Source organism: Aristolochia californica, unplaced genomic scaffold (genome assembly GCF_029961685.1).
Source record: "Aristolochia californica isolate CCGP_79_NKW_82.1479 unplaced genomic scaffold, dmAriCali1.0.hap1 SCAF_12, whole genome shotgun sequence".
NCBI lineage: Eukaryota > Viridiplantae > Streptophyta > Magnoliopsida > Piperales > Aristolochiaceae > Aristolochia > Aristolochia californica.
This window is the reverse complement of record NW_027181793.1, coordinates 25539409-25567146: the sequence shown is the minus strand read 5'-3', so window position 1 is coordinate 25567146 and position 27738 is coordinate 25539409. Positions and strand designations below refer to the sequence as shown.

Below are 27738 nucleotides of genomic sequence, written 5' to 3'. Positions count from 1 at the left end.
CGTAAGAAGACCGCTAAAGCTCCCAGCGTATCCGTAGGGACTACTTCGGAATCGTCCCTTCGAATGGTGCAAGCGCCAAGCAGTCTATAGTTATTAATGGCGTGCTGATGACAATCAACCAAGATTATTCTTCCATTCATAATTAAACAAGCCTCGAGTTTTTTAGGTTTCAAAACACGGACGTAAGTTTCTAATATTTGGCTTAGGATTGGACATTCTTTCGTCAAATAAGACCTGTCTTCTTGCTTTAGGACATAAAATGATGAATTTAACTATTACTGATAAATCCTTGCAAATTAAATTGATGAAAAAATTATTAACTTTTTTTGTTTAGTCTGTTTCATCACTGAGGTTTTGCAAGGAAAAGAAACTACAACTTTGATGTTTGACCCATACTATAGTTGCAAGATATGGGGTCATATATGATCTTGTCTTGACCCATATTGCTTTGTGCTTTTACCTCGGTGTTTAACCATGTAAGTAATCAGGATTCATATTGCTTTGTGCTTTTACCTTGGTGTTTAACCATATAAGTAGTCAGGATTTAAGGGCTTAAGTAGCTTAATGCCTAATGGTTGTGAGATGCATATAATCATATTGAAGCATGAGCCGAGGTATACATATCTATATATATGCTGACAAAACTATAATCTTGCCAAACTGTAATATTCTGAGCTTTTCCTAATTAGCTTCATGGATTCGTGTGATAATCCCCAGTCATCTTCTACCTGAATCCTTCGCTCCAATGAATCATCTTATTCAAGGGATATATACTTCCTTCTATAAGTTTTCATTAATTGGATTTTCTGGAAAGCTTAACGCACCCAGCCCCAGCGAGCTGCTGCCAATAAATCAACGAGAAGGAGACATAGGAATGAGGTTGTAACGTCCTTTCTCTTCCAAGTCCACCTTCTCTCCACAACTTCCTTTACATTCATAGTAGAATACTGTATATGCAGCATGGGCAAAAAGCTGCAACAGCACAGAAATAGCCACCGAAAGAACTCCCCAGATCAAGGGGACCAGCATGGATTCGCCACCATTTTCTACTTTCCATCTATCAATTGCCGATACGGGCAGCATAGCCAACGCTACGAGAGCAGAAAGACAAACCCCTTGAAACTTTCTTCCTGTGATGAGATCCCATGCTTTCTTCAGAGCTCTCATCCCATACCAGCCCTCCTCAAGCACTGAAACTGCTACACCCAGCATCCAAACTGGAGTCAAGAATACATTTAATACAGAAGCTAAGATGGCTAGCGAAGGCCCCAAGACAGTCAAGCCCAGATAAATATTCAGCATTACTACAAGCACAACCACCATTACAAGTCCCATGTTGAAAAGGGTGATATACACCCAAGTGACTGCTGCCCTCTTACATGGCCTTGTGATGCTAGCGAGCAATTCCCTGAGGCTCAAGTCTTTCTGATCAGAGTAAGTTATTGCAGAAGCGTATGTGGTTGACACCATAGAAAACACTGACAGGATCCAAGACAGTGCTAAGAGCATGAGTGCTTCACACAACATTATAATGCCTCTTTTCAGATGCTGAAGCAACCTCGAGTTATCTGAGTCAAAGTCGAAATTGGCGATCATGATTTGTGGCTTCATAGCAAGTTGTGTGACGAGGAAGAGAAGAGAGGAAGGAATGAACACAAGGAGCGAGATTGCTGAGAAGAGTTTCACGTTTCTGGAAATAATTATCAGTGCTTCCTTTAGTATCCTCATGATACCACCCGTCGCAATGGAGAAGCCAGATCTCTTGTTTGTTGACTCTACTGGAGCAAACTCCATTTTGACAGTTTCGGGGGCCAGGCAGGAGCGACAAGAAGGAAGGCTAATGAAATACTCGAATGGCGGATGCCTTATCTATATAGCGGGTGGCCGGGTACCTTCCTTCCCGTGTTCAACTTCAGACCCAAAAAAATCCCCTTCGAAGGAAATTTCAAGACAGTTCTGTCCCTTAGAACATTGACCAATGAAGGCAATCAAGATGCAGATTTTTCTCTTTTTTCAAATATGATAGCAAATTTCCAGTCGATTAAATTTGCTTTCTTTGACCTGACAAAGGAGCATGTCCATTCATTTCTTAGACCAGACCAACTTAGACGATGACTCAGCTTGGGAAAATTAATCATAATGAGATTTCTTCTTGAATCCGGGTTGGCTGCTGACCCGTCAAATCATGTAAGCTTGTGAGCAGTAACACCTTAGATGATGGTGGACAAACCGGTGACGAAGGCTCCTTGGATGATGCTCTTCTCTCATTTTAGTTCTATTCAAGCTAGATAGCTTAGTGTTTTGGATCGATCCCCTTTTAAGGGGGAAGTTGGTGGAAAAGTATAAGATAAGGTGTTTAATTAGAAGAGCCAGTGGCGGAAATTTTTGGTAGGGAGCCTCGGTTGCGCTTTAGTGCCTGGGTGGGCACTGCAATCATCGGAATACTGTTCCAAAGGTTCAGCCGAGGTCGTCGGAGGCGCACAAATGTTCGTGATTGTGTAGGAAAGAGCGACAAATAGGGAACAATTGATGGCGATATAGGCTCAAACGGGTTGTTGAAGAACAATGAGTTACGGGCACAAGTAGCTAGTGGCAGTTGCAAAGATACAGAGTATTTAACGAGCTCAGATACCATATTAAAAACTGTTGTTGATTGAACTAAAGTACGATTTTCCATTGAGTTAAAGAGTGAAATATATACAAATTTACAACAACAATTACCTAAACATGTGATTCAGAGAGGGAAGACTCCACCAATTTAGCTATGAATTTTTACAAAGTTAAACTCTGGAGTAGAAACTGGTGACTGACCACTGCACTCTTACCCTGAGGCTCAAGTACTTCTGATCAAAGTCACTGCAGAAGTATATATAGTTATCACCATAGAAAACACTGACAAGAGTAGTTTAGAACAGTAAGTAAAATGGCTCTTTTCATGAGATGCTGAAGCAACTTCGAGTAATCCGAATCAACTTGGCGAGCAGCAAATTCTGTGACGAGGAAGAAGAGAGGCAATTATATATTACATAGAGATCAACCGTGTTATTGAAGATGAAGACTTGTCTTCGTTTAAATGTGAATTTGAATGCGAATTTCCTTTTTCTCGTCAATTATATTTGTTTTCTGTTAGTAAGTCAAGACTCCATTAGTTAATGTGTCGGGCAGACGACTAGGTTGAGGTCCAGGCTAGAACAATTAAACAAAACGACGAGGGGCCGAGGAGGAAAAAGGGAACCACTATATTAAATGTCTCTGTGGATAAAGCTCCAAAACAATTGAATCTCTCGCCCGCATCTCATATTAAATGATCTTCTACACTCAGTTAATATCGCTTAAAGAAAACCTTTCTCCTAAGTTTGTCGGTGTATAAAGTGCGAAAAGCCGAATGAAAATTAATAATTATATAATTAAGAAAAATCCAAACACACACACACACACACATATAAAACGGAATTATAATGAAAAATCAAACAGTCTGAAAAGATTAAACGAACAAAACCATCACTAAAAAATGAGGATAAAGTGACAAATTTCCTTAAATACCTCTAGAAAAATTATAGAAATTCATCATTTTATTAGAAAATGTATAAATTTTTTTTCGTAAAATGGGTTTAAATGTCACAAGAAAAATTGCTTTGAAAAAGCTATTTATTTTCTTAAATTTCCAGATTAGTTATGGAATTTTAGCTATTTATAGGAAACATCTATGACATGTTACTTTTCTATGGGCTTCTAGGGTACTAATATCAAAGTGGTTTCGTCCACTCTTGTAGGCGGTAGTTTTTCGCACTTAGCAAATCGGTCTATTGAGTGTATTGGTTAGCCGTTGTTATGGTATCAGAGTTGGGTACGCCACGTCCCACGTTCGAATCCCGTGAGAGGCGATTAAGAATGGGCCGGGCGGGGCGGGTATCAGAGTGGTTTCGTCCACTCTTGTGTGCGATAACTTTTTACACCTAACAGATCAGGTTAGTATCCAAGGATAAAGTTGGATTTAAAATTTTTACATCTAATATTATCCATTTTAATTTTCGGGTAATATTTTATTTAGCCATACATTCACATACTGAAGTATGGATCAATATTTTTTACCCACATATTAATTTAATTTATTCATTTACAAATTGAAGCTTAATTTCTTGGAATTGCGCACAAAGGGAGAATCTTTACGTCCTCCCTCTCTTTTGCATGCACTAGGTGATACTCCCAAAACTACGCTGCACGTTCGTTGCAAATAAAGGTTTTCCTCACGCTAGTTACCGGTGCATGATATGTCGGTAAACTGTCACAGTCCCTCCTCTCCAAATGACGGTTCTTGCGTACTCTGGTTCGCTAAAATGGAGTAGCGTGGATAGAAGTACCCCAAGCTTTGGCAAGCGCTCTCTTTCACTTCTGCAGTACTTCTCTGCCTCTAAAACTTTCTTGCTTCCGAAAAGAGAGGAGAAGATGGGAAAGATGTGTTGCTCCGGCAACTCCGACGACAACATAGGTCTCATAGGAATCGTCGTAGCTCTTATCCTAGCCATGGTGCTCATGCTGCTTTGCCAAGTCCACGAGCCAGAGTTGGATCCAGAGCTGGTCTGTCGCAGATGGGGCGCTACAAAAGAGACACCTTTCGTTGGAAGGCTTTGGCTGCTGAATGTATGTGAATCTATGGATGGTGTTTGAAATTTGACATCAGTTTCCGAGGTAGACTACTTGCCTAAAACAGTTCTTACAGGTATTGGCTCGGGTTTGCGATTGTATCTCTTTGTATACTTTTGCTTCCGCATTCAGTATAATGAACTTCTATCAGACAATTTTCTTTTTTTTTCTTTCCTTTTTTTTGAAAAAGTCGAATAGATTAACCATTTTCTTTTCTTTATTAGAACAACTCCAAATCTGTAATCCTGCAGTTTTCCATGTAAATCATAATCACCAAATCCTCTGCATTGCATCTGACTTACAAGTCATTGTACATCAGCAGTAGCAGAAATAGAAACAGGATGCAAAGCAACAGTATTTCCTTGACTCCAATAATCTTTTGAATATGAAAGACAAAGCCAAACATGAAAGAATCAAAAGGGTCCTTAAAAAAAATCTGAATAGATATTGCTTTTTAAGTATGCAGGTAAATTTCCTCAAGTTTGCAGTAGTTCTAAGAGAATGGACAAAAAAGGGAACAAGTGTCCAAATAGTTGAAAAGAAATGCATGACACCCTCAATCAAATCTTGCTTCATAGAGTTCCGAGAACCACCATTGCCTAAGAATCTGAATCTTATTACCATAAGAGGTTTCACATCTAGCCACCAACACAAGTTGCTGCTTAAGAAGAAAAATTACACAAGATCTCAAACAAACAAGAAAGAAATCAAAGGAACTAGCACAAAGAACTTTCAAAAGGAAAACTTTGTTTTCTGAATATTGCTTGCACAATCAGATCAAAGATACCCACCCACCCGAAGAGTTGAAGCTAAGACCTTATTTTAAGAAAATCCCCAATTTAGGCAATGAAACCCAGAAGAAATCACACTGGGCCACAATACTCTGCTGTCAGCAACCCATCCCTTGAGGTCTCTTTTCCTTTTAGAGCTTGGTAGCTTTCTTGGTAGAAACCTGTGTCCTCAAGTCAGCAATTCCCTCCTTCGGGAGTCATCGTTTCTAGTGAATCCACTTCTCTTATTGCCATTTAAAAAAATAAAAATTGACTCTGTGTATTCATAAGGCTTTTGTAAACAATTTCAAACAAATTCAGAGGACAAAACAAGCTTGACATAACGTTGGTAGCACGCCCGGAATTGTGTGCACTAGCGGGTACCAACCAGCTTGCGATAGAACAAGCTGTGATACTAATTGCACACAACCAAAGAAGAGAAACATAACAAAACAAACAGCACACTTCTATCAGAAACTCCGATGCCCCATTCTAATACCCCTATCCAATACTTTATTCTCGCACAGTCAAGCATTAGTATTCACTTCCAACCGGAAAAACTCATTCAAAAGAGTCCCAATTTCAAATACCTTGGCAAAATCAACGGAAAAGACTCATTGTCTCATTCAAATCCACTCAAAACGTTACATAATTTCAGCCTAATGAAACAAAATCGTTGTTTAGTAAGTGAACTACAATCCCACTTAAGAAATGAACAATATTCAAGCTGGCTTTAGTCATTTCATAAGTTCTCGCCGCGGTATAACAAACAATGGAGACAAACCAGAGGCAAAATATGCAACGAACTGAAATAAACAAACCCACTACCAGTTAACCTTTATGTACATGATAACAAAATTCAAATTTGAAAAACTTACAAGTGGAGCGTCGAATCAAACCCCGAGACCATCCCCACCATCCCCAAATACCAAACCCTTTACCCCGGAACGACAAACCGGACATGCCGGCACCTTCATCAGCCATCTATCGACACACTGCACGTGAAAGACGTGTCCACACAGCGGCAGCACCCGACACCGTTCGGCATTCTTAAATCCATCCAAACACACGGGACAATCGGTTGCGGCAGCAGTGGGCCCCGTAACGGCATAGCTGCAAGAGGGGAGCTTCTTGACCTCCTTGAGCGACAACCCAGTAGAGGTAGCAACGCAAAGTTGTGTCTCCCCGGCCCTGCGGTGCGCCTGCCGATGACGAAGTGCCCTGCCGGCTATGCAGAGATGAATAAGAACGAGAGAAGCGATTCCCAAGAATAGAAAGAAGAGGGAAACGACGAGCACCATGACGACGGCCCGGAGGAGGAAAGAGAGGAATTTGCTGTTGGATTTTGTGGGCATCATGGCGAAGGGAGGAGGCGTGAGTCGTGAGGGATTTCCTGCACTGTTTGGATGATCATAATCAAGACGCCTGAAGCGGTACTCTTCGTCCTCCGCAGTGGCCATCTTCTGTTGCTCTTTTCCTAAAAAGAAAAACTAGAGGTTTTGTGTGCGTCTGCTTATCTGCAACGGAGGGCTTCTGTAAGGCGATATGAAGCGGACGAAAGGGGGCTTCCTCGGAAGATCGGTAGTACTAGGCAGCCATTTCCCTATTGATGGTCGATCAGCCAGAACCGACAAGAATCAATATCTATCCATCCTCCAAATTGCTGCTTCTGCTAGCAAACCTCGCGCGATATATTCGGCCTTGGGCTTTATTTATTTATCAACAACCGTTTTTCCCCGTTTACTCCGTTACGTACTTATTATTATGTCATGAAAATTTTAAATTTTAAATTTTTTAAGTTCATATACATTATTTTCTTAAATAAATAATATTTTAATCAACTAATACAAATTAAAACAATGAGTGATGCACCCTTAAATGTCTTTTCTTTGTTGATAGAATCAGTAGGAAACCCGTTCAAATGTGTAAAAGCAGAAGAGACTAAGCCATTTATGATCTCAAATACATTCAAATATTTACGAAAACTGCAGTCCAATTTTGACATCTGAATTGAAATGAAAAACCAAATAAACTTTTAAAGCATAGACACCAGCTTTCTCATTTTTTGGTGGGCATTTTAACGGAATACTGGCTGAAGATAAAAGCTACTTGAATGCTGCAATTGGATGGCCCAGATTGTACCAAAACTAGCAATATCGTTGGCTAGTGGTCCCACAGGCTCAGGATTCTGAGCCTTTCCCAATATTAAATTCGATAATCCGCCGTCCATCAGTTCAGGTATCCCATCATAATAATAATTGTTATCGTCAATCTTGTACGGTGAATAAAAAATAGGATGGAAGCCCACCGATTAAGGTGAAGTAGTTTTCACTTTTCAGACGCTAATAGGCTCAAATACAATTATCTCGACATAAAGAAGATAGGATCATCGAGAAGGGGTCGTCTTCTACCCAGCAGCCGGCTTTAACGAAACGAGAGGCCAGAATAAGTTCATCTGTATCTATCTTGCTTTATTAGTCAATGTATTCGTGACGAAGCCCGACACTGACGAGCGAATACTTACTTTTTTACATAGTGTATCTCATCAGATATGCGATGTTCACATCCCAAGAGGCACATATAATATTTTATCCACACACGAAGGGCATTTCATTCACGCGTTAATTGGATGAGATGAATATGGAGCTTCTGAGAAGGTGATCCTTGGCTGCGTAAACAAGAATGGGGCTTCCAAATTCATTGGAAGTTTGATCGACATCTATCAGCAAACTCATGAAGGCTATATCATGAATGAAACCCATGAAAATAAAAGCAAACTGATAATAATTGCTAAACCAAACTGCATAGCTCATGATCCAAAAAATTTTGAGTATTTCATGAGATAGTTCGGGACAAAAGTTCATCACGGAATTGTTTTTGCTAATACAACGTTAAAGCAAGCATTGATTTAAATTCAAGTCGCGGATCAGCAAGATATCAATGAGCACAGCTAGATTCCCTTTCCGCAGTTGAGACTTGAGCAACTTTAGTCAAATGCTTAAAAAGCCACTAGCCACGATGCATTGGAATCCAAAAAAATATGTGCATACAGATTGATATGAATCCAACACGAGATACTAATGCCAAGCCCTAAAAAAAAAAAAAAGTTGCTAGCTCCAATATGCCATATTTCATCCACCAACCTGAGTTGAAGCTGACTTAGTTTCATTCAAATGGTCATCATAGTGGTAGAATAACAGCCGAATGACCGTCAGGCAAGTTTTGGATGATTATCCTCATATCACACACCTCGACGGTATTCCAATTGCTTGGTGTTCTTTAGTAGCACCTGTTAAAAATTACAATAGCATAAGACTGCAGAAATGCGTCCAGGTGATTTTCTTCCACGCATGAAACACCAGGAATCCGTAATTTATAAGAGGAAGCAAATCCAACTGAAACCAAGTAATTTCATGTTCATTCTTTAGAAAGTTGTGACATAAAAGTAAACATAGACAGTATGGGAGAAGCTTATTTACAATACTTACCTCTCGTATGTAGTGTGCAACTGCTTTGCATCCTTCTGTTGCAAGCTGCATGACATTTTCAAAGATATCCGTGGGAAGTTTGGCATCCATCTGAAGAAGACAATTGTGGTAGTCATTGGTCGAAATTACATGCAGACAGACATTCCCAAAAAGATCGTAAGATAAATCCATAAGACCATGGTTACTAATTAGATATCAACCTGAAGAAGAGTAACTTTATCAAGCTTTGCCAGAATTCCCACAGTGACATCTGGACCACCAGCACTATCTTCCATATAATTTAGATCTGCCACAAACAACAACCAAGAGCAAAGAGGATATAGAGATTTTATTTTACTTTTAGAATAGCTCACTATAGAGATTTTCTTCAACCTGGTGGTATATAGAGGACTTTAAAAACATCTGTTAAAATATCACTCCAGGGGTAATTTGGTTATTTCCCACATTTCCCACATTTCATTTTTACTCTTATAGTATTGCAATTAGATAGACAATGTCTTATTTTATCTCTGGTTTATTTTCATTCAATTTAGCCATGTCTTTTAGGAGATAGGTAATTTTTGAGTATCAAGGGGCATTTTTGTCCTTTTGTAACAAATCACTTAAACCCTGATTATAAAGGAGGACGTGCCTTTCTGACAATATCTCCCCAAGGCAGCAAGGCTGCTCTTCTTCCAGGCCTCTTTTTCTTCTTTTTTCTCTTTTATTTTCTCCCCAAATCTCATATTTTTCAACATCAATATAGATTATGTGAATATATGGTGCACTCTTCTCTTCTGATCAAACTTAGGACTGGCCCTTGAACGGTCACTAAGGCTTACTTCATATCACCAGTGAGCTGGTCTGCTAATAAACTGATACATTTAGCCAAAAACCCGTTCACCTGAACAGGTCTTTTAAGACTAATAATAATAAGTAAAGCTTACCAAGCAAAGGTGTGCTGTTGAGATATCCAGCACTGCAGGAAGTAACGAGATCTCGCATAGGAATCCCAGCATCAGCAAGTGCCAATGTTGCAGCATTAATACAAGCAGATCTAGTTCCTGACCAAACAAAGAACAACATAAGGCATGGGACGAAATAGAGTGAGAGGAAGATGCACAAAGAGTAGAAATACCTCCATCAGCTTGAAGAACTTGAACAAAAATGTCAATCTGGAAAATGCATTCAAGAGCTTTAGTTTAAAACAGACTCAAAGAACTACCCATCTGCCATATGAGAAAGAAATCAGACTAAAAGATAGTTCTCAAAGCAACCTGAGATCTGGGCATCAGGTGAGTTAATATGCATGCCTCCATAGTTTGCCGAATAACAAGAGATATCTCTGTAGACCGCCTGAAATGTAAAAGTTAATTTATAGAGGTCTTAAAAAAATAATCACCAGAAATTTCTTCATGTGGCTCTGACATTAGAGACTAGCAATAACAGCCAAACAGAATGTAACTCAAAAATCAGTAGTGCCACACATTTTTATTACTTTCATCACACACAAGGAAACATGTATTTATTGGTGCCATGTTTATTTCTTAGATAGCTACTTCAATCAAAATTCCAACAACAGATAATAACAGTGCCTTGGTATGCAAGAAAAAACAGAGGAAACAAAATTGCTAGAAACATTTTTCTTTTTTTGGAATAATGGAATTTTTAATGAAAACAAATGCAAAGAGTACTTCAGATCATTCCGGTAATCAGCTTTTCTCTTATGCTGGCCCTCTAGGCATATCCGACTCTACGTCTGTAAAGCTACATGGCCTCCTCTCCTGTCTCCGCCTCTTCAGAGACAAATGCAGCGGTCCTCCTCATTTTGAAGGAGACTCAAAAGTGGTTATTGGATGGTGTGAGAGTGCATCCCTTCTCCCGTGGCGGCATTGGGATACCTTTCGGGAAATTTTAAAAATTACCTCAATTGTTTCTTGTATTTGGACTCACATTCCGAGATCCGCTAATTCGGCAGCAGATGTGCATGTCAGGCAGGGAGCTACCCTATAATCGTTGGTTGTAAGGGACTTACTCCCCCAAATTGTGTAATTTCTCTCGTTTTATTAATACATCTTTATCAAAAAAAAATAAAAAATGCAAAGAGTACAAAAAGTTCAACTCAGGATGAGGAGGCAAAGTTACAAAGACATAAGGAGAGAACAGAAAGCCCTGAACATCAAGGATTTATAGGTCAGCCCCCTATTCACTGAATTATTGGCTAAGTGGTTAACGGAAGAATGTTAGTGGGGTTACGATACACCAGAATCCTAGAAGATACCTTGAATATCTTCAAAGTCTGCCAAAAACTCCATGAAGGGTTTGAATCTCTCATTGACTAGACTACCACCGCATTGGGTCACCAAGAAAACCGAACAGCTTTTCTATGGAAAACACACCATAAGGAGGACTGCCACAAGCTCAACCTCCATTGAACCCACAATACAAAGGAGCCCAAAGTAGATGAAGATTGCAACTCAGTCCAAGCTCCAACACCATCTCAACCATCAAGGCTCCCCCAGAACTACCGTCTAAGTTTAGTCTAAGCAAGTTGGGGAACAAAGAAACCCTGAAACAATTGGTGAGTGGGAAAAAGTCTCACATTGAACAATGTTAAGAAATAATATTGAGTTATAAGGCTGAATAATAAGCCTCCTAAGTGGCTAGTCATTTTATGATGGAACTGAGCTCAACCCAATAGTGGTATCAGAGCGAGATGTGCATACGGACCTGAGCCAATTTGTGCTCCTTAATTTATTGGTGTGTTGTGTGCTTCGTTACATGGAGTTTTGTGTGTTGTATGCTCAGTTGGGAGTTTGTGCCTACATCTCAGGCCCATTATGTGTAAACCTGGACGTGAGGGGGAGTGTCAAGTAGGAAAAAGTCCCCACATTGAAAAGGATTAAGAAATAGTATTGTGTTCTAAAATTCGACAATAAGCCTTCTAAATAGCTAGTCATTTTGAGACAAAACCGGGCTCAACCTAAACAGCACTAACAATATGTTTTGTCAAAGGAGACACCAACCATTTGGCTCCAACTTCTCTAACTCTAAGCACTGGAGAGTAGTTCGAAATATTCATGATGACAAACCATGAGAGAAACAAATGAAGCACATTCTCAATGACAAACCCAGCTGAGCATTTTTTTGCTAGAAAGATTTCTTTGGTTCCATACAAATACACCAGCTGACCATAGTTAAGCTGGCCATTGGTGGTAGATGATTCACTTCATCATTGGAGGAATTATCAGGCACTTGCCCCTACGTCATTCTTCTGGAACAAGGAAGACACTGAAAGTCACTGTTTTGGCAATAATACGAGTATATTGGCACAACAGTATGGCAGGTGGTTTTCAGGTTTGCTGTAATATCCAGCGTTTTCAGCAAACTTAGCTGTATATAATTCTTGTAAACAAATCCCTCACTCTCATCTAGTCAACTTCTGTAAGCTCTCTTCCTTTTCATTTTTTCTTTTTCCTCCCATTCTTCTTTTATTTCTCTCTCACTATCTCACTCACCTGTTAATTATATTCATGGCATAAAACTTTATGTTAATGAGGTTTAAATCATTTTTTTTTCTTTTGATTAAAAGTGCATTTGTTGTAAACTCAATTTTCTGTCACTTTTTCACAAATCTCTGTTACCTGTGCTTGGAGTATAATTAGGGAAAGCTAACTGAGCAAGGAAAGACAGTTCCAGGGGCAAAATAACCAGTTTAAACCCAAACATGAACCAATCAACTCCACCAGTCAGAATACTATCATCAAAATCATCTAAAAACAGTATCGACAAAGAAAACTTAATCAAGAATACACTTTTTCTTGTGAGTTGTGGTTGGACTTGCTCAGGGGATGATCAGAAACTCAAGGGCTAACTTCCATAAACACCAGATTTAGCCATCGAGCCAAAGCATTGGCTAGATAACTTAGGGACCGTTTCTACCACTATTAGATAATAAAACCATGGGAAAAAACTATTTTCCCTTTGATCAATATTCTCTAGAAAATTTTCTTATTGGAAAAAATATTTTTGACCGGATGTCTAGTGTTTGCGCTACCATAGGAAACAAATGGAAAATTAACTGTAGAGTTTGTGTCTATACTAGAAATAAAGTAAAATTTTCATAAATAATAAAAAAATAAGGTACAAATAAGAGGTGCTTGAGTTTATTTTTCCTGAGGTTTCCTAAAGCTCATTTTATTACCATCTTTAATATTTTTGAAAGGCAAGAGGAATCAAGAGGAACGAAATGAAAAACTTACCCATCCCAAAAATGACACAAGCCCCATAAATTTTTTTTCAAACAAAAATTTCTCTAATATTTTTTCTTATGATTGCCATTTGGCACAAACACACCCTTAATGTTAGGAGACTATAAGGGCAATTTTGGAATTTGGGTGTAATTGTACATCATCCCCATTGTTTTCTTTTCTACAACAAGGATCTCACCCCCATCAAAGCAGCTAAGAGGAGGAAAGAGAGGGTGGCAAGGAGGGGGCAGGGGATGGAGGATGCTGCCACCCCTCTCCTCCCCCCTTTTTTTGTGTCGTCAAGGGAGCATCCTCCACTCCCCCTCCCCTAATCTGTGTTGCTTGAGGAGAAATTGCACCCGGTCTATCGGGTTTTGACTCGATTCTGGTTCTTTCTGGTTCTTGCAGACGTTTGTGCAGTCCGAATGTAATAAAACTGCAAACAACCAATGCTTATACATGTCTCCAGAAATCTATATGGATCTCTCATATAAAAAATCTATATAAATCATGTCAATATATATCACAAGAATCGGGTGTAAAAACAAATGAACTCAGCTTCGTACAATGCACTTGGGTGACTGTTAACCAGACTCATAAGAATTAGAAGTTCTTACGTATCTTGACCTAACCAGGTCCAGCACCACAACAGCTCAATCTGTACCAACCTGTATGATAAACTTGAACCATAACAAAGCCTGAGTCTTGCTGACCCAAATACTGGCGTTTGGGTTCAGGTTAGTTGGTTTGGTCAAGTTTTGCCACCATATGGAAATAATAGTCCTATTATATTTTCCAAAACTTCAAAAGACGTATAAAAATACAATCTTAAATCTTAAAAATGTTTTCAAATAAAAATAGAGTTCCAGCATTCTTGTAAGAAAATGGAACGGATACTTTTGAAGTTTTAAGTCAGCTAAAAACTTGTGAAATATGTCAAAAGAATAAAAAAAGGAAAGAGGTTTATAATGTGAAGAAGCAACACTATTTTTCTTTTAAATATTGATTACACGCGCAAACTACACACCATACCACAGTGAGACTTGACCAAAGACCTCATACTAGAATCTCCCATGAAGCCACACTAAATTGTTGCAATACATACATAGTTGCTCTTTCAAGTAGATCCTTTTTCTTATGATTGCACATGTTTTTCACTGCTCTAATATCTGACACTGTGAAATCCAAGACCTCTTGACAGATCGGCTGAGACACAACAGTTATCTTGGACTTCATCGAAAACACCCCTAAAATGTAAGTTTGGAAGAAGAAAAAAAGCTCATAGATATCATATCTGTTTTACTTTATCAAATATTGTAACGAAATTTTATTAAAAAATTTATTCAAAAAAATTACACCAAAAGCTAAAATTTAGAGTTGGGAAGCTCTGTATCCTTTGCACTAGTCAGTTTCCTTCTTCTATCTAAACACTTTAGCATCTGAGTGGCACTGTGACTAAGTGATTTTGATCATTTAGTAGGCCATTTTTCAATAATCAATTTGGATTATAAAGTATTAATTGTGTGAGTCCATTAAGATTAAATATTTCAAAATTTTCTTAGATCCAAACCTTAAAGTTGGAGGATAAATTTAAAAGTTTCAACAACATTATTGTAAGAGGGAAAACAGGTTGGACTCAACCTTGACTGCAATAGATTTTTTCTTCCATAGAAAATTCACACTATTTACAAGAATACCATTTACTTCAATATACTCAAAATAATGCCATCTTTATTTTATAATTAAAACATGAGAAAAATCTCAAACGAACCTCAATCATGAATGCAGAATAAGAAGAAATCAACTTTTAAGTCATTCAATTCAAATTTAAAGGTTAAATTAAAAATTGGGTATACCTAGCTTCGATTGACTTAGGTCCATACTCCTTTTTCCCTTTTCTTAATCTTGTATATTTGTATTTTAAAAGATTGCTTACTGAAGACATATAGTTAATGGTCAATGTGAAAACACATAAACAACCAGTATTCGAGCAAGAAACTTGCTAGCATCATGTCTTATATGAGTCTTACACTTTGCACAGACCATGTTATGTTCATAAAACCATCTTGGGCCTGAGTCAGAATGTCTGACTCATCTGCCCCCAAATGTAAGAGGAGTTGGCTTTTGAAACAGTAAAACCTGCTTTTTTCTTTCTGTTTCATAATGCTACACTGCTACTCCAAGAAAATTTGACAAAACATATGGTTTTCAATACTAGTTAAGAGTACCACCAAAACAAAAGAATAAAAAGTGTTGAGATGGTTTAGTCACGTCCAGAAAAGACCTAGTCATAAGCAGACTAGAAGGGTTCTACTGAAGATGGTTAAGAGATCAAAGTAGAGGAAAAGCTAAAATGAGATGGATGGAAGTTGTGTGGAAAGACTTGAAGAAGGCCACCAAGCAAAGGTCTAGCAATGATAAAGCAGAATGAAGGAGGACATCGTTTAGCTAAGGCCAGATTCATAAATGACGAATGAATAACTCTATTACCACCAATTTAGGAAAGATCAAGATGACAACCGAAAGAGTATGAGCATAAAACAACAGTAAAAAATGTACAATTTAAGCATAATAAAAAACATAAGTAGTTCAAAGAAAGTATGTATTTGAAAAAACAGGACACAAGAAATAAATGGTCATGAAAAAGGATAAAACCTGTCACCCTTCTGTTTACGCATTCGATCTCCAGTGCTAAAATTGGCCATGCTATACTCACAGCGCACCTTCACAGAAAAACATGCAATAAGAAAGGAAGAAATGAAAAAGGAAATGAAGCTTTCGAGTTTGAATTGAAAGAACTATCCTTGGAGGAAGAATTATAGAAATAAGTTACCAGTGCTTGGTCACTAATCTGCTGACTCCTATTTTGGACCTAGCAAAACAAAGGACTCATCATCATTCGTCATAATGCAAGTAAAACTGAACAAGCATTCAACAAGACAGAAAATATTCAGCTACTGGCAGAGAAAAGGTCCATGACAAGGTTAATTATGGGCGGGTTAGAAAGGAAGGTTTATCACAATTTCTAGGATATTGAGATAGATAAAAGAAAGAAGTGAGAAGAGATAAAGAGAGAGGAGAAAAGCAGCAAAGAGGCTGCTCATGTTAGAGAAGAAATTGACCCCTAACCTGATTTTCGTTCACTTAAATGGGAATGGGACAAAAAGACAGAAATGCCCCATATGTTTTTTTTTAAATAGTGCTGAAACAAATTTGCCCCATGTGTTGATAATACACTATATGAAGCAATAAAAAGACTAGATAATAAGAGACACTTGTAAACTAACTTACTAACAAGTTACCTAGCCACTAGGAGAGGTGTTACATAAGTAAAATTACCAATACGCCCCAAAATCACAGTCTGAGGAGTTACATAATGGCTACTTAAACAGCTACAATGGTTCATCTTGTATTATAGTTAACAATTATTAGAATTTCTTCTTTGCTCTCTTGCTGGTCACTTTTCAGATTGAGGCTTTAAAACTTTCCAGAGGATTTAAAGTTCTATCCCCTAAAATAAAAATATTTTTATGTACCTTCCTTTCTGTCACTTATAATACAGGATGAAACAACATCCATACCTTAAAAAAAAAAAAAAAAAAGGCAAACCAAAAATAGATGTGAGAAGGTGCTGCTAGAAAAGATTTCTCATAAGGATAACAAAATTTTGCCAAATATTATAACAATATCAAAATTTAAATGCACCTGAGCAGCAAAGAAGACAGGAAAGTAGTTCAAAAATTACAACTGCAAATTTTACAATCTTATGGCACTATCTGATACCATATTAACAGAACTAAACACATAACATGAATGATTGCCTACCTCCCTTGGGCCATATACTGCAGCAATGACTTTGGTGTTTCCCATCTCAAAAACAGCAGAGCTGCCCTTGATACCAACAATAAAATATCCATAAGTAAGTTACAAAACATCAAACCTGTAAATCTTGACAAGAAACTAAAATAAGAATTTTGAATAGTGTTTGAGAGAGAGTACCCATCTGCATTGGCAACAGCTCCTATCTCAGCTTGGAGCCTCCTCATCTGCCATTGCAAGTTCCAAAATTGAAGAATCAGAATGGATGTTGCAGAAATCTTTGTTTTTGTATTAAAAAAAACACAAAAGAAAGCATCCGACAAAAATAAAGTGAACTGTAACAGTCATCATGAGTATGTGTTCTAACGAAGGGTGTGAATGCATGTAAGAGAGAGAGAGAGAGATTTACTTCCATGGGTCGACGGCCATCCAACCGAAACCCTTCTGGGTTAACAAACTCCATGTCCGATACAAGAGAATTTGGTGTACAAGTTTGTTCAGTAATTAATGGCCTTCAGGTGCGCTTTGATTTCTAGTGTAATCCAAGAGGAGATGGAATATTTTTAGCTGAAAGATCTTGGCAAAAATATAGCAAGTAAAATTGCAAGATGAAAGCATCTAACTAATATAAAAATTGGTAACACAGATTAAGAGTCCAAAAATAACTAATTGTTAAGTCAGCTGGCAAGCATCCAGGAGATTTCTCGTATATGAGATGACTGTCCTAATATAAGTAAAGTAAAAAAAAAAAAAAGTCCATGCTAGAAAGAACTCAGTTTCTCTATCTTTTAAAGAGGGAAGGATTTCAGTTGATATAGGCTCTCATACTACAGCCATTAGGGGCGAGAAAACAATAGCATTGGCATTAAAAAGTAAATGGGTTGTGTTGGAAGATATTAGTTTGAGTTAATTATGCTTTATTTACTTTTAAGGAAAATTATTTCTTGTAGACTGTAGATTCTTAGGTTTCATGAGCTATAGGGACATAAATGTAATTTTTGTTTTAATTATAGTTGGGGAGAGGATTTTTAAACCCTAATCTCTCTTATTTCTTTCTTTCCTGTAAATTCCAACAAAATATCAGACTGTGAGTTGACCAACTCACATAAGACAACAAAATTCTTTGCAGTGTAGTTGTCTATTAATTTAGCTCAATTTCATGAATGTTCTTCCCATTGCTACTGCTCATTCTAGTTCCCCTTGTAGTGTTTCATTGCTACTGCTCGTTCTGCTTCGTGAAGGGACATAAGCATGTCAAGATACCTGTTACGAGGACAAGTTACTTCTGCCAGATAAGCTTTTGTTATTCTGCTGCTTCAGTCTCTAAATTCTAATATCTGAGGAGGCTGAGGAGTTGTTTTTTCTTTTCCTCTTATTTCAGTTGTTCAATGCTTGTGCTGCCATGATTGATTTACAGTATATATAGGTTTCCGAAAGTAATCCTTGTTTCTCCATAATTATTGCTGCTAGTTGACTTTTATGCATATACATCATTTCAGACTTGTTGCGGCATCTTGTTTCCTGCAACTTGTCATTCATGCGTACACTTGGTTTCTAATTGGTTTGATCTTGTTTACTGCTGCACCAGTCAGATTATTGTCTGCTTTTGCTGCAGGTTCATGCATAAGCCTGGTCTCAAATTGGTTTATCTGATTATTATTTTTTTCCTGCATGCTCAAGTCAGTTTTACTTTCTGTTTTTCTAGATTGCCAGAAGTTCTTGCAAGATCTCCTGTCCCTCTGCATCCTGCTGCCTCATTCATTGCGTTGTGTGCATTTCATTCACTACATCATCTTTGGCAGTTTTGTTCTTTGAGCTCCATCAACTCAGCAACCAGTAACAAGCAGAGTTGTTGACACTTACAATAAACCTCTAGCAGCACTTGCAGAATTGCTGTCCGTGAAATTCTGATTCTGTTATACAAGACAAACAGGGCACAAACTTCTGTGATCTCAGTTCAGTGGAAGAATCATACCAGGATGAGATGGTTCCTGGTTGTTCATGCTGGACAAAATGAAGGTCAAAATTGGATAGGCATCTGGTGGGGATGCAAGCTAGAAGTTATACCCACAGTTTTCCTTGCTATTGGGGCCAAGCAACTTAGTGCACAGAGGTTCACTAGTCCATGCCGAGATCTCCACTGCTCCTGTTGCAGTGTACTTTGCTGCTTTCTGATTTTTTTTGGTTTCATCCCCAACATCCCCAGTTTGGTGCTTCTTCCTTTAAAATTTCGGTTTGCTGCTGACGTTAGTTCCCTAATCAAATTTCTTGGTGAGATTATTGGTCTACTCTTGTAGTCCTTTCTTTAGTTGATGTGATAGTTATTATTATGGTGGTTTTACCATTGTAGGGTCACATTCATTGCACTTATGACAATAAACTTCCTATAAGTTTTTTACATTGTTTGACTATTGGATTCTACCTGCCTCCCATTCCATCTTGTATTGTGTGGACTCTTTGTTATTTAAAAAAGACTCATCTTCTTATATTTCTTTGGAATTCTTTATTTCTATTCAGACTTTTGATTACTTTGTGAGGTCAGAATTTTATATCAGGAAAAATTTTCATCTTGTTTTGGGTATAAAGTTTGCCAATCCCTGTATTTGAATTCCTTGAGCTGCTTTTCATATTCTAGTGTATATAGTTGTTTTACTACCCTTAAGTGGCTTTTCTATTACCCTTTAGCATGGTTTTAGTAACCATCCTTTAGTGACTGTTATTCTTGTATCGTGATTATTATCACTAGTTTGTATTTGAAATCTTTTGTGTTGGTTTCAAAGTTTCTTATTTATGTCACTCATATTTCTTGTCTTTTTTATTGGGTCTTTGCCCTAATAAGGGTTGTGAGAGTCTATGTCCACTTTAGTATTTATTCTTGGGACACCTTGAGAAGATTTATTACTAAGGGGAAGATGGAGGAAGATTACTGTGTAGTTTTTTCTTTATGCTTAAACCAAGATCACTACCATATACTATCCAGCTTGGGGGAGAAAGAGAAGAATACATGTGCTCAGTGCAAAATCAAAAGCCAAGGATCACATAAGTTACAAATTAGCCACATAGACCACAATTTTTTTTAAGAACACATTTGTGTTTTTTTTTTTAATGCTTCTAGGAACTCTCAAATAAATTTGTGACAAGCGAGAGCTATATGCTCCAACTTGAGGGAGATTGTTGAAAGATATTAGTTTAAGTTAATTAGGCTCTATGTAAGATATTTCTTGTGGAAAGTAGCTTCATAGGTTTTATGGGTTCTAGGGACATAAATGTATTTTAAAATTATTTTAATTATAAGTAGATTCATAATCTCTGTCTCTCTCTCTCTGTCTCTCTCTCTCTCCTTCCTCTCTCAAAATTATCATCTAGCCTGTATCTTTGTAAGATTTCCTTCTATTAAGTTATTCTTATCTCCGCCTTTTTTTTGTCATAATTCAAACTACTTTTTATTTCTTAAGGGATCTATTAAAGGATCTACTATCCACTCAGTGCCATTGTTGCCTCATTTGCACTACATATACTATGTTCAGCCACTAGATTGTGACAGCTTTATACACTATTTCTATCCTGGACTATTGTTATACTGCTGGTAAGGTTAGCCCTCAGCTTTGCTTGCTTCTTAGGGATTGACATTTGAATCATCAAATTGGGCCAGTGATTGAGATGGGATCTTAAAATGAATGGAACTACAGAGTCCTACTCAGGAACAAGTGCAAAATCATTTACAAATTTAACAGATAATTTGAAAATAAAAGTAACTGAAGTCAGTAATACATGAATAAAAAAGTAAGTGGGGTTTCAAGAGATATTAAATGCTTCCTTGGACAGTTAAAGATGTAGGCATGGAGTAGAATACTTGCATCAGCAGAGGCACTAGTCTTTCCTGCCTGCATTAACAGAGCTGCCTCTATTTAAGTCAATGCAGGCAGGGAATAACTAATTAGATCTTCTTTAAGATCAGTATCTATACAGAGAGTTCTTAACTAGTATTGAGAGAGAATGGTACAAAGAAGTATAAAAAAATGGTTAACATGTGTAAGAGAAAGACAAAGGAACAGAGTTGTCTCAGCTTCTGTAAAGCTGCTTTTGTAGTTTTTCGCAGGTATAAATGATGTGTAACTGAAAACCTTCATATACCCACACATTCATCTGACTTAGTGTCAACTCCTCAAAGTCGATTTACAACTCAATAACGTCATAAAATACACATGTTTAACGAGAATAAGTGATGCAAATGCTCTCCACGCATACAGATATCACACTCCATTGTTGATGGCTTCCTGATTCTTCATGATTTCTGTCCAATTTTCTTTGCTATTCAAGGAATAAAGACTGGTGACAATGAACGAGACTAACACTTTCAAGAAGGCAAACATTAATAACTAGAAAGAGAACTTGATTGGCAGTCAAGGAGCCCTAGATAAGGCTGATGTCCATCATATCAGAAACATTTCCTTAAGTCCATTGACCTTTTCACTAATTGGAACAATCGGAAAATAGCTCTCTTATTTACTGTTTAATCAAGAGAAAGAGAAGTGCTACTGAACCGACTCCTATGGATATGGGTGGGATGACTTCTATCTCAGAAACACTTTTAGAACCATCTATTTACAAGTAGCCTTCTTTGCAAAGGGTATGACATATGTGCTGCATTAAACATGCACAATGGATTGTTAAATCCTCCATATAAAATAAACCTGATATGCATGAAATTGTCAAGCACAATCTCAAGTATCTAGTACAACAAGTGTGCAACAAAAAAATCTATCAACGTTTCATTGAAAGGTATAAGAGAAAAAAATTCAAATATCTAATAGGAGGCCATTTACGATTGGACTTTGCTTGCTCCCTTCTACGCTGTAAACCTAAAAAATGGCTTTCACCGGGTTACACTATTGAAGAAGTCAAATAGTTTTCGTTGGACCAGAATTTGTCAATACAAGAAAGCTAGATAAAATCCAAAAGAGACGTAAACTCAAACACCAACAAATCCAGCATTGCAAGTGCCATCTTTTTCTCAACAAGCCAGGAAATCTCAGTTCCTTTGGGAAAGTGAACAAGTAAACAAAGAAAACAGGACAGGTCAAAGTGTATTCTACTAATACAAACTAAGGAGAAAAAAAAAAAATTACAGTCAGTAAGAGCATAAGTTTGAATATCTGAAACAGAAATTTTATATACATATTGGTGTAACATATCGGAACAATAATATTATTGCTGACGGCGAAATAAACGAGTAAAGAAGAAAGCATTCTCTTCTCAATGATATTGGCCCTATCAACAATATACCATTTGCAATAACCGCGGAATGACACGAGTTTAGGTATTTATGGGCATAAGATGTCTCAAGTTTCTGCGAGTTCTAAAATGAAGAAGCGAGAGGGAGACCTACTTGCAAGCCAGCGCGGGAACCAGAGAAACGTCCAGCTAGTGAGGTTTCTTGGCAACAGCGAGATGAGGGAAGCCCTTCTTCCTCTTCGGGAAAGAAACTCAACCAGAGACTAACCAGCAAAGGTTCGAGCAGCAGTTTTGAGGCCGAAATTTTTTTCTCCTCCGAAGTCCTAATAGCTCACATTTGACAGTAAGGCCATGCTGAAAAGCAGTATAGCACAGAGACGACTAAAATCATAATTTGCCTTGGGTCGGAGGTGTTAATACTAATGGAGTTATAGTTTGGAAACTCTTTCGGTATAATTTTGGTACATAAGATTCTAAGATAAATATGTTTAATGGCACGGCTGAAAAGCGATTTGGTGTTAAATATAGCTATCTCAACCGTCAGGTCATGATTGGACTACTGAGATACCCATTGATAAGACGATTAAGATAGCCGTTGGTCATTATTGAACAACTGAAATAGCCCTTTCTCATATTTGGCAATGGTACATAAGATTCGAAGATAGATATCTATATAGAACAAAATTTAGTAAAGCCATTAAAATTTTGTCTTTTACTTCCGATCTCTAGAATTCTAGTGTTAGATTTAACTTCTCATGTACAACTCATCCATGGCAGTTTGTATTCCCGTCACTTTGATCATTGGTCAAAATCTGATCTCAATTGTCAACCATAGACATGTATCTTGGCTGATGTCTCTATAGCATTGTAATTAACTTCTAATTCTTTATCTTATGATTTTCATTTTGTTGTCTCAAATATGTGCCCTTCGGGGATGGAGGGGGTGGGCAGTTATTGATTTATAGCTACTGGAATTCTATTACTAGAATGCAGATTCCCAAGATTAATATTTTGAAGATACCAAATCCCAAAGTAAGTGTGATATTTGTGGTTCGTGCTTCACATATCTACACAATTGAAGTCCAACATTAGGTAATTAATTTGAATATTTGAATAATTCTTAGAAGACTTGGGCCTCGTTAGTACCTTTGGTTAAACTTATATCTCAAGAAATGTTAAAAATATTTTTCCTAGGATACACATTTCCAAGAAACCTTCAAATAAAATCTTATTTGTGGCTTAATAGCAAATTACATGGAAAATTTTAGAAATTTCCAAGGAAACTTAAATGGAATTGTTAGTGTCTTTTTTAGGGAAAAATGAAAATTAATAATCAATCTCATACATTATTATACTTATCCGATATTTTTTTAGTAAAATAAAATATAAAATATAAAATTATCATAAAAAAATTACCTTTTGTTGAAAGTATTACAACATCAATTGTCAAATACTTATTAAAAAAAATCATATGGTTTTTCGAGAAAAATCTTACCCCGAAAAATTATATGTTTTTTTTAAGAGCTTTCAGCTAAAAAAGTGTTTCCAAGAAACATGAAGTACTAATGTCCTTAAAAATGTATGTCTATTAGAAATGTCTTTCCACCGTTTCCTATAATAGGCACTAAAAGGGCATTAGAAGTTTAATAGGATTAACTTAGTAATGTATTTAATTTTACTCAAATTTTGGTTAAAAAAGACATCTTAATTAAGGATCAAACCTTTAGCTCAATAGTCACATGAAGGTTTAGTTAGATGCAAGTTTATAGAGTGAGGTATTTCTTTCATGTATGATGATGAATAAAAGACAGGCTTCAAGGACTTTTACTGTTTACTTTACATGGTATGTGGTTCACAAGGGTATTTTTGTATTTCATATGATATGTGAAAAATGGTTCACAAGAATTCAAAATATAGTTTCAATTTAGTCATGGACAGGCTTCCCTATCAGATGTGACTCCGTAAACCTTAAGAGCCACATGAATTATTTACCAAAGTAAGACGACAAAGAACAGCCAATAATTTCAATTTGCCGAAATCCAGTTTTGTATCCACATAAACGATTTCTTGCGAGGAGGTCAACACCAAGTTCTCAGTGAGGTGGCTATTATTCCCCTTCACGGTTCCTACCTAACACAAAATCTCAATGCCACAAGATCCTACTAGAAATTAATGCCAAACTTTTTTAATTAGAAAGTAGAGTTTTCAAGAAGTTTTTATACGTTATAGTAGCTTGAATATAAATATAATTTGTAGGCCATTTTCTGATATGGTCTCATAAAATGTTTATCCATGAGTAGAGGCTCAGTTTCCCATAATATTTCTTTATTTTAGATAGGGATGGCATCGAGTTGAGCTAAACTCGAACCTGATTTGAATATTTTGAATTCGAACCCAAAAATTTGAACTGAGTTTGAGTTCAAGCTCTAACCTATATTTAAAACTATATAAAAAAAATTATAAAAATAAATAAAAAAATATTATAATGAACTTAATACCATTGAACTGTAAGCTATCACAACAAAGTTCAAGACTTTACAATATGGAGCATATTAATGTATAATAGACTTAAAATAAAAAAAAACAAATACCTTCGTTAGTAGTGTTTATTCCATTGGCAAACAACAACATTAGATGTTGAAGGACCCAAAAGGGTTAAACTATCGATCGTCTTTAAGGTTTGAGGTAAATAAGAGCAACTATCAACCAACTAAAGAGGGAATTAACGAGAGCAATTAAAATAAAAGGATTATTCTTAAAAAAATTATACTAACAAATCGACTCACGAGCTAACAAGCCAAGTTTGAAAAATCTTGAGTTTGGCTTTAATGAGCCTTATTTCAAGTTTGAGCTCAAACCGAACTATTGTAAAAACTGAACTGAGCCGAGCTCGAAAGGTTTGCAAACCGGATAAGCTTGGTGCCACCCCTAATTTTAGAGAGACTATTTAGCTTTTTCATTCTTTAGTGATCATCCATTATAATCAAAACAATGACATAATGCATAGTTTTATCATTCAAAAAATGAAAAATAAAAAAGGCAAAAAAACATCAACCATGAAGAAAAAGAAATAAATAAAATTTTAAAAATAGTTGAATTTGAGCCATTAGATCCAAATTAAAGGTTAAATTAGAAAACAAGTATACCTTATATTATTCCCATGATTCGGCCCGGGGAAGGGGATGATGCTGACAAAAAGATTTTGGCAACCCAATGGGATATACCTCCTGAGGCATGCAGTTTGATTATTTGGTCAGATGCAAGTTGCCAATGTTGCATCAATGGACAAATCAGGAGAGATTTCTTCCGCAGGCGTATCTTATAGTATTGCTCGTCTCCAAATCATCAAGATGGTGACTTCTTGAATAATGGTTACAAGATTTCCAACTCTTAACACAAACCCTAAAGATTATTTTTACAAAAAGTCCGCTTAAATGAAGCCAAAATGTCGAGTAGACCAATGAAAGCAAGCAATAAACTTCCGGTCAGTTTCTTTGCTGCTTGTGTTATCTTGCTTTTAATTCCAATTAACAGCAGTACTGACTCTACTGCTGACTTAGAAAACCACATCACTACAAGCAGTAAGAACAATGAGGATGGTTTTTTTCCAGCGTCTCTTCTGAGATTTTTGTTCTGGTTACTACCCTTAAAAGTCTGTGAAACTTACATGGAATCTCTATAAATATCTCCATCTCCATAGCTTTCCATTCCAGAGAATAAACACCTCAGTACAATAGAGAGAATGGCAATATTGCACCACCTCTTCCTATCTCTCTTGCTTCTTTCCTATGTTGGCTTCTCTTTTGCAGACCAGGGCACTGCAACCTTCTACACTCCTCCTTACACCCGTGAGCACCTGATAACACCTTCCACCATTTTTAACATCGTCATATGTAGGTTAGAAGCCTATATACTATGACATCGAATCTTTTCTCAATCTTTTTATTTGTTTTCTGTGCAGCTTCTTCCTGTGATGGATTTCAAGACGAGGGGGACATGATCGCGGCGGCGAGTGATGCGATTTGGGACAACAGAGCTGCATGTGGGAGGCACTACAATGTCAAGTGTCTGGGAGCAACAAATGCAGGTGATCCTCACCCTTGCAGGGGAGATGGAACTGTAGTAGTGAAGATAGTGGATTATTGCCCAGCTGGTTGCCGTGGGACCATTGATTTGTCACAAGAAGCCTTTGCTTCCATTGCTGATCCTGATGCAGGAAAGATAAAGATTGCCTATACACGGTAATATGCAGCATAATTTTTTGAGTGTGGTGAGGCGTGTATTTTGGCTGGTTAATTACAGTTATATTCTGATCGTTCTCTTTTCTGCCTTTTTCATCCAGTGTATGAAGAATGGAGGCAAGAAGTGGAATAAAGTCCTAGTGTCTTGGAAGGAATAAAACTTAAAAAGTCATACTCCCCGTGGTGTGATCCCATTACGTCAATCTGTGTATGATCATATGGACTGATCCTAGTAAATAAAGATTGGAGGTCTTGATGTGGTTCCCTAGTTCATGTTTCAAACTTTCGATCCTCCAATCATACCAGTTCTTGAAAATGCTAAAAAAAGGTGCGGCTTGATACTAGAAGTTTGATTTCATCTTTTCAATTGAGATTTCTTTAGAAAGAAGACCCAATGTTGCTAGCGAAATGTTATGATTGAAGAATAACTGAAAGACCATGCTTAATGAGCATTGGATGATTTGTGAGAAGAATAAAATGAAACGCCTAATGACACAAATCTACTTGATGCTCTAACATTTGATTTAAGTACAAGAGTTATCATGCAAGAGACCTACATGATGTCCTCCAAGAAATAGCAGAGCACTCTTCTTACAAGACAATTTCGTTTACTACCTGCAGATAGCTTTGATGGAAGCTGAGTTCGATTAGCATTTTAACTAAAAATACGAATTATCTGTAATTGTTTCTTGTGACCCACGACCATTTACCAAGTTGATTAATGTAAAGGTCTCACATCCGAAACTTGGGTTAATAAATTTTGATGCTAGACGAATTAAGTAACTGGTTATTTTGGGATGGATTTGAATTGATGATTCTTCCCCATTGGAAACAATATCAGCAGGTTTAAACACTTACAGATGTTATATCCTGTGAGTACATCAATCCAAATCTGTAACATCTGTAAGTGCTAATCAAATCTGATTTTCATCAGGTGGAAAATCAGATTATACCAGAATAAGATCGCCTAAAAGCAGGTCAGTCATTTGATGAGCAGACTGGTTACTTGGTTTTGAGAAATATGAGATGACGCCTTACTGATATATTTCAACTTATCACTTGTAATAATTTATATTCCATATTCTTCAAACAAATCAGATTGGTTACCTTTTTCAGAGAGAATTTGTGAGTGGGGTAGCAGCACTAAACACCCTATTCGACCATAATGTGTTTTTACTCGTCTTTTGCCTCATGCCAATACAAATACTACATCCCTCCGTCATGAAGCCACCAAAAACATCAATTTTTAGCTGAGATGATATGAGCTAATAACTTGGCCTGATTTTAGCCTTTAGTTACCTGTGACTGAAAG

General features: G+C 37.1%; 2 protein-coding genes and 1 long non-coding RNA gene across 3 annotated transcripts; all 3 read right to left on the bottom strand.

Moving 5' to 3' along the window:
* Positions 1-852: 852 nt before the first annotated feature.
* Positions 853-1794, bottom strand: LOC137946769 (uncharacterized). The gene has a single exon (XM_068793074.1). The coding sequence runs from the start codon at positions 1792-1794 to the stop codon at positions 853-855; it is 942 nt and encodes a 313-aa protein (XP_068649175.1).
* A 4332-nt stretch (positions 1795-6126) lies between these two features.
* On the bottom strand, positions 6127-7061 carry LOC137946928 (uncharacterized). The gene is made up of 2 exons (XR_011111088.1): positions 6713-7061; positions 6127-6635 (listed from the first exon to the last, which is right to left on the bottom strand). It is a non-coding gene; the product is annotated as an uncharacterized lncRNA (long non-coding RNA).
* Positions 7062-8248: 1187 nt separating this feature from the next.
* LOC137946204 (exosome complex component RRP41 homolog) lies at positions 8249-22559 on the bottom strand. Its single transcript, XM_068792417.1, has 12 exons — positions 22340-22559; positions 17360-17482; positions 17131-17177; positions 16957-17017; positions 15965-16003; positions 15787-15854; positions 10159-10237; positions 10020-10056; positions 9829-9945; positions 9103-9188; positions 8903-8992; positions 8249-8703 (listed from the first exon to the last, which is right to left on the bottom strand). Exons 2-12 carry the CDS (start codon positions 17411-17413, stop codon positions 8656-8658), a joined length of 726 nt encoding a protein of 241 aa, XP_068648518.1. The 5' UTR covers positions 17414-17482; positions 22340-22559; the 3' UTR covers positions 8249-8655.
* Between the last annotated feature and the right edge of the window lie 5179 nt (positions 22560-27738).

Excerpts from the sequence above, each read along its gene's own strand:
- LOC137946769 (XM_068793074.1), bottom strand. The coding sequence starts at position 1,794 with ATGGAGTTTGCTCCAGTAGAGTCAACAAACAAGAGATCTGGCTTCTCC.
- LOC137946204 (XM_068792417.1), bottom strand. The coding sequence starts at position 17,413 with ATGGAGTTTGTTAACCCAGAAGGGTTTCGGTTGGATGGCCGTCGACCC. Across the intron at positions 15,855-15,964 it reads AGATTAGTGACCAAGCACTG|GTGCGCTGTGAGTATAGCAT; the intron begins GTAACTTATTTC and ends TTTTCTGTGAAG. Across the intron at positions 10,057-10,158 it reads ACCTGATGCCCAGATCTCAG|ATTGACATTTTTGTTCAAGT; the intron begins GTTGCTTTGAGA and ends TGCATTTTCCAG.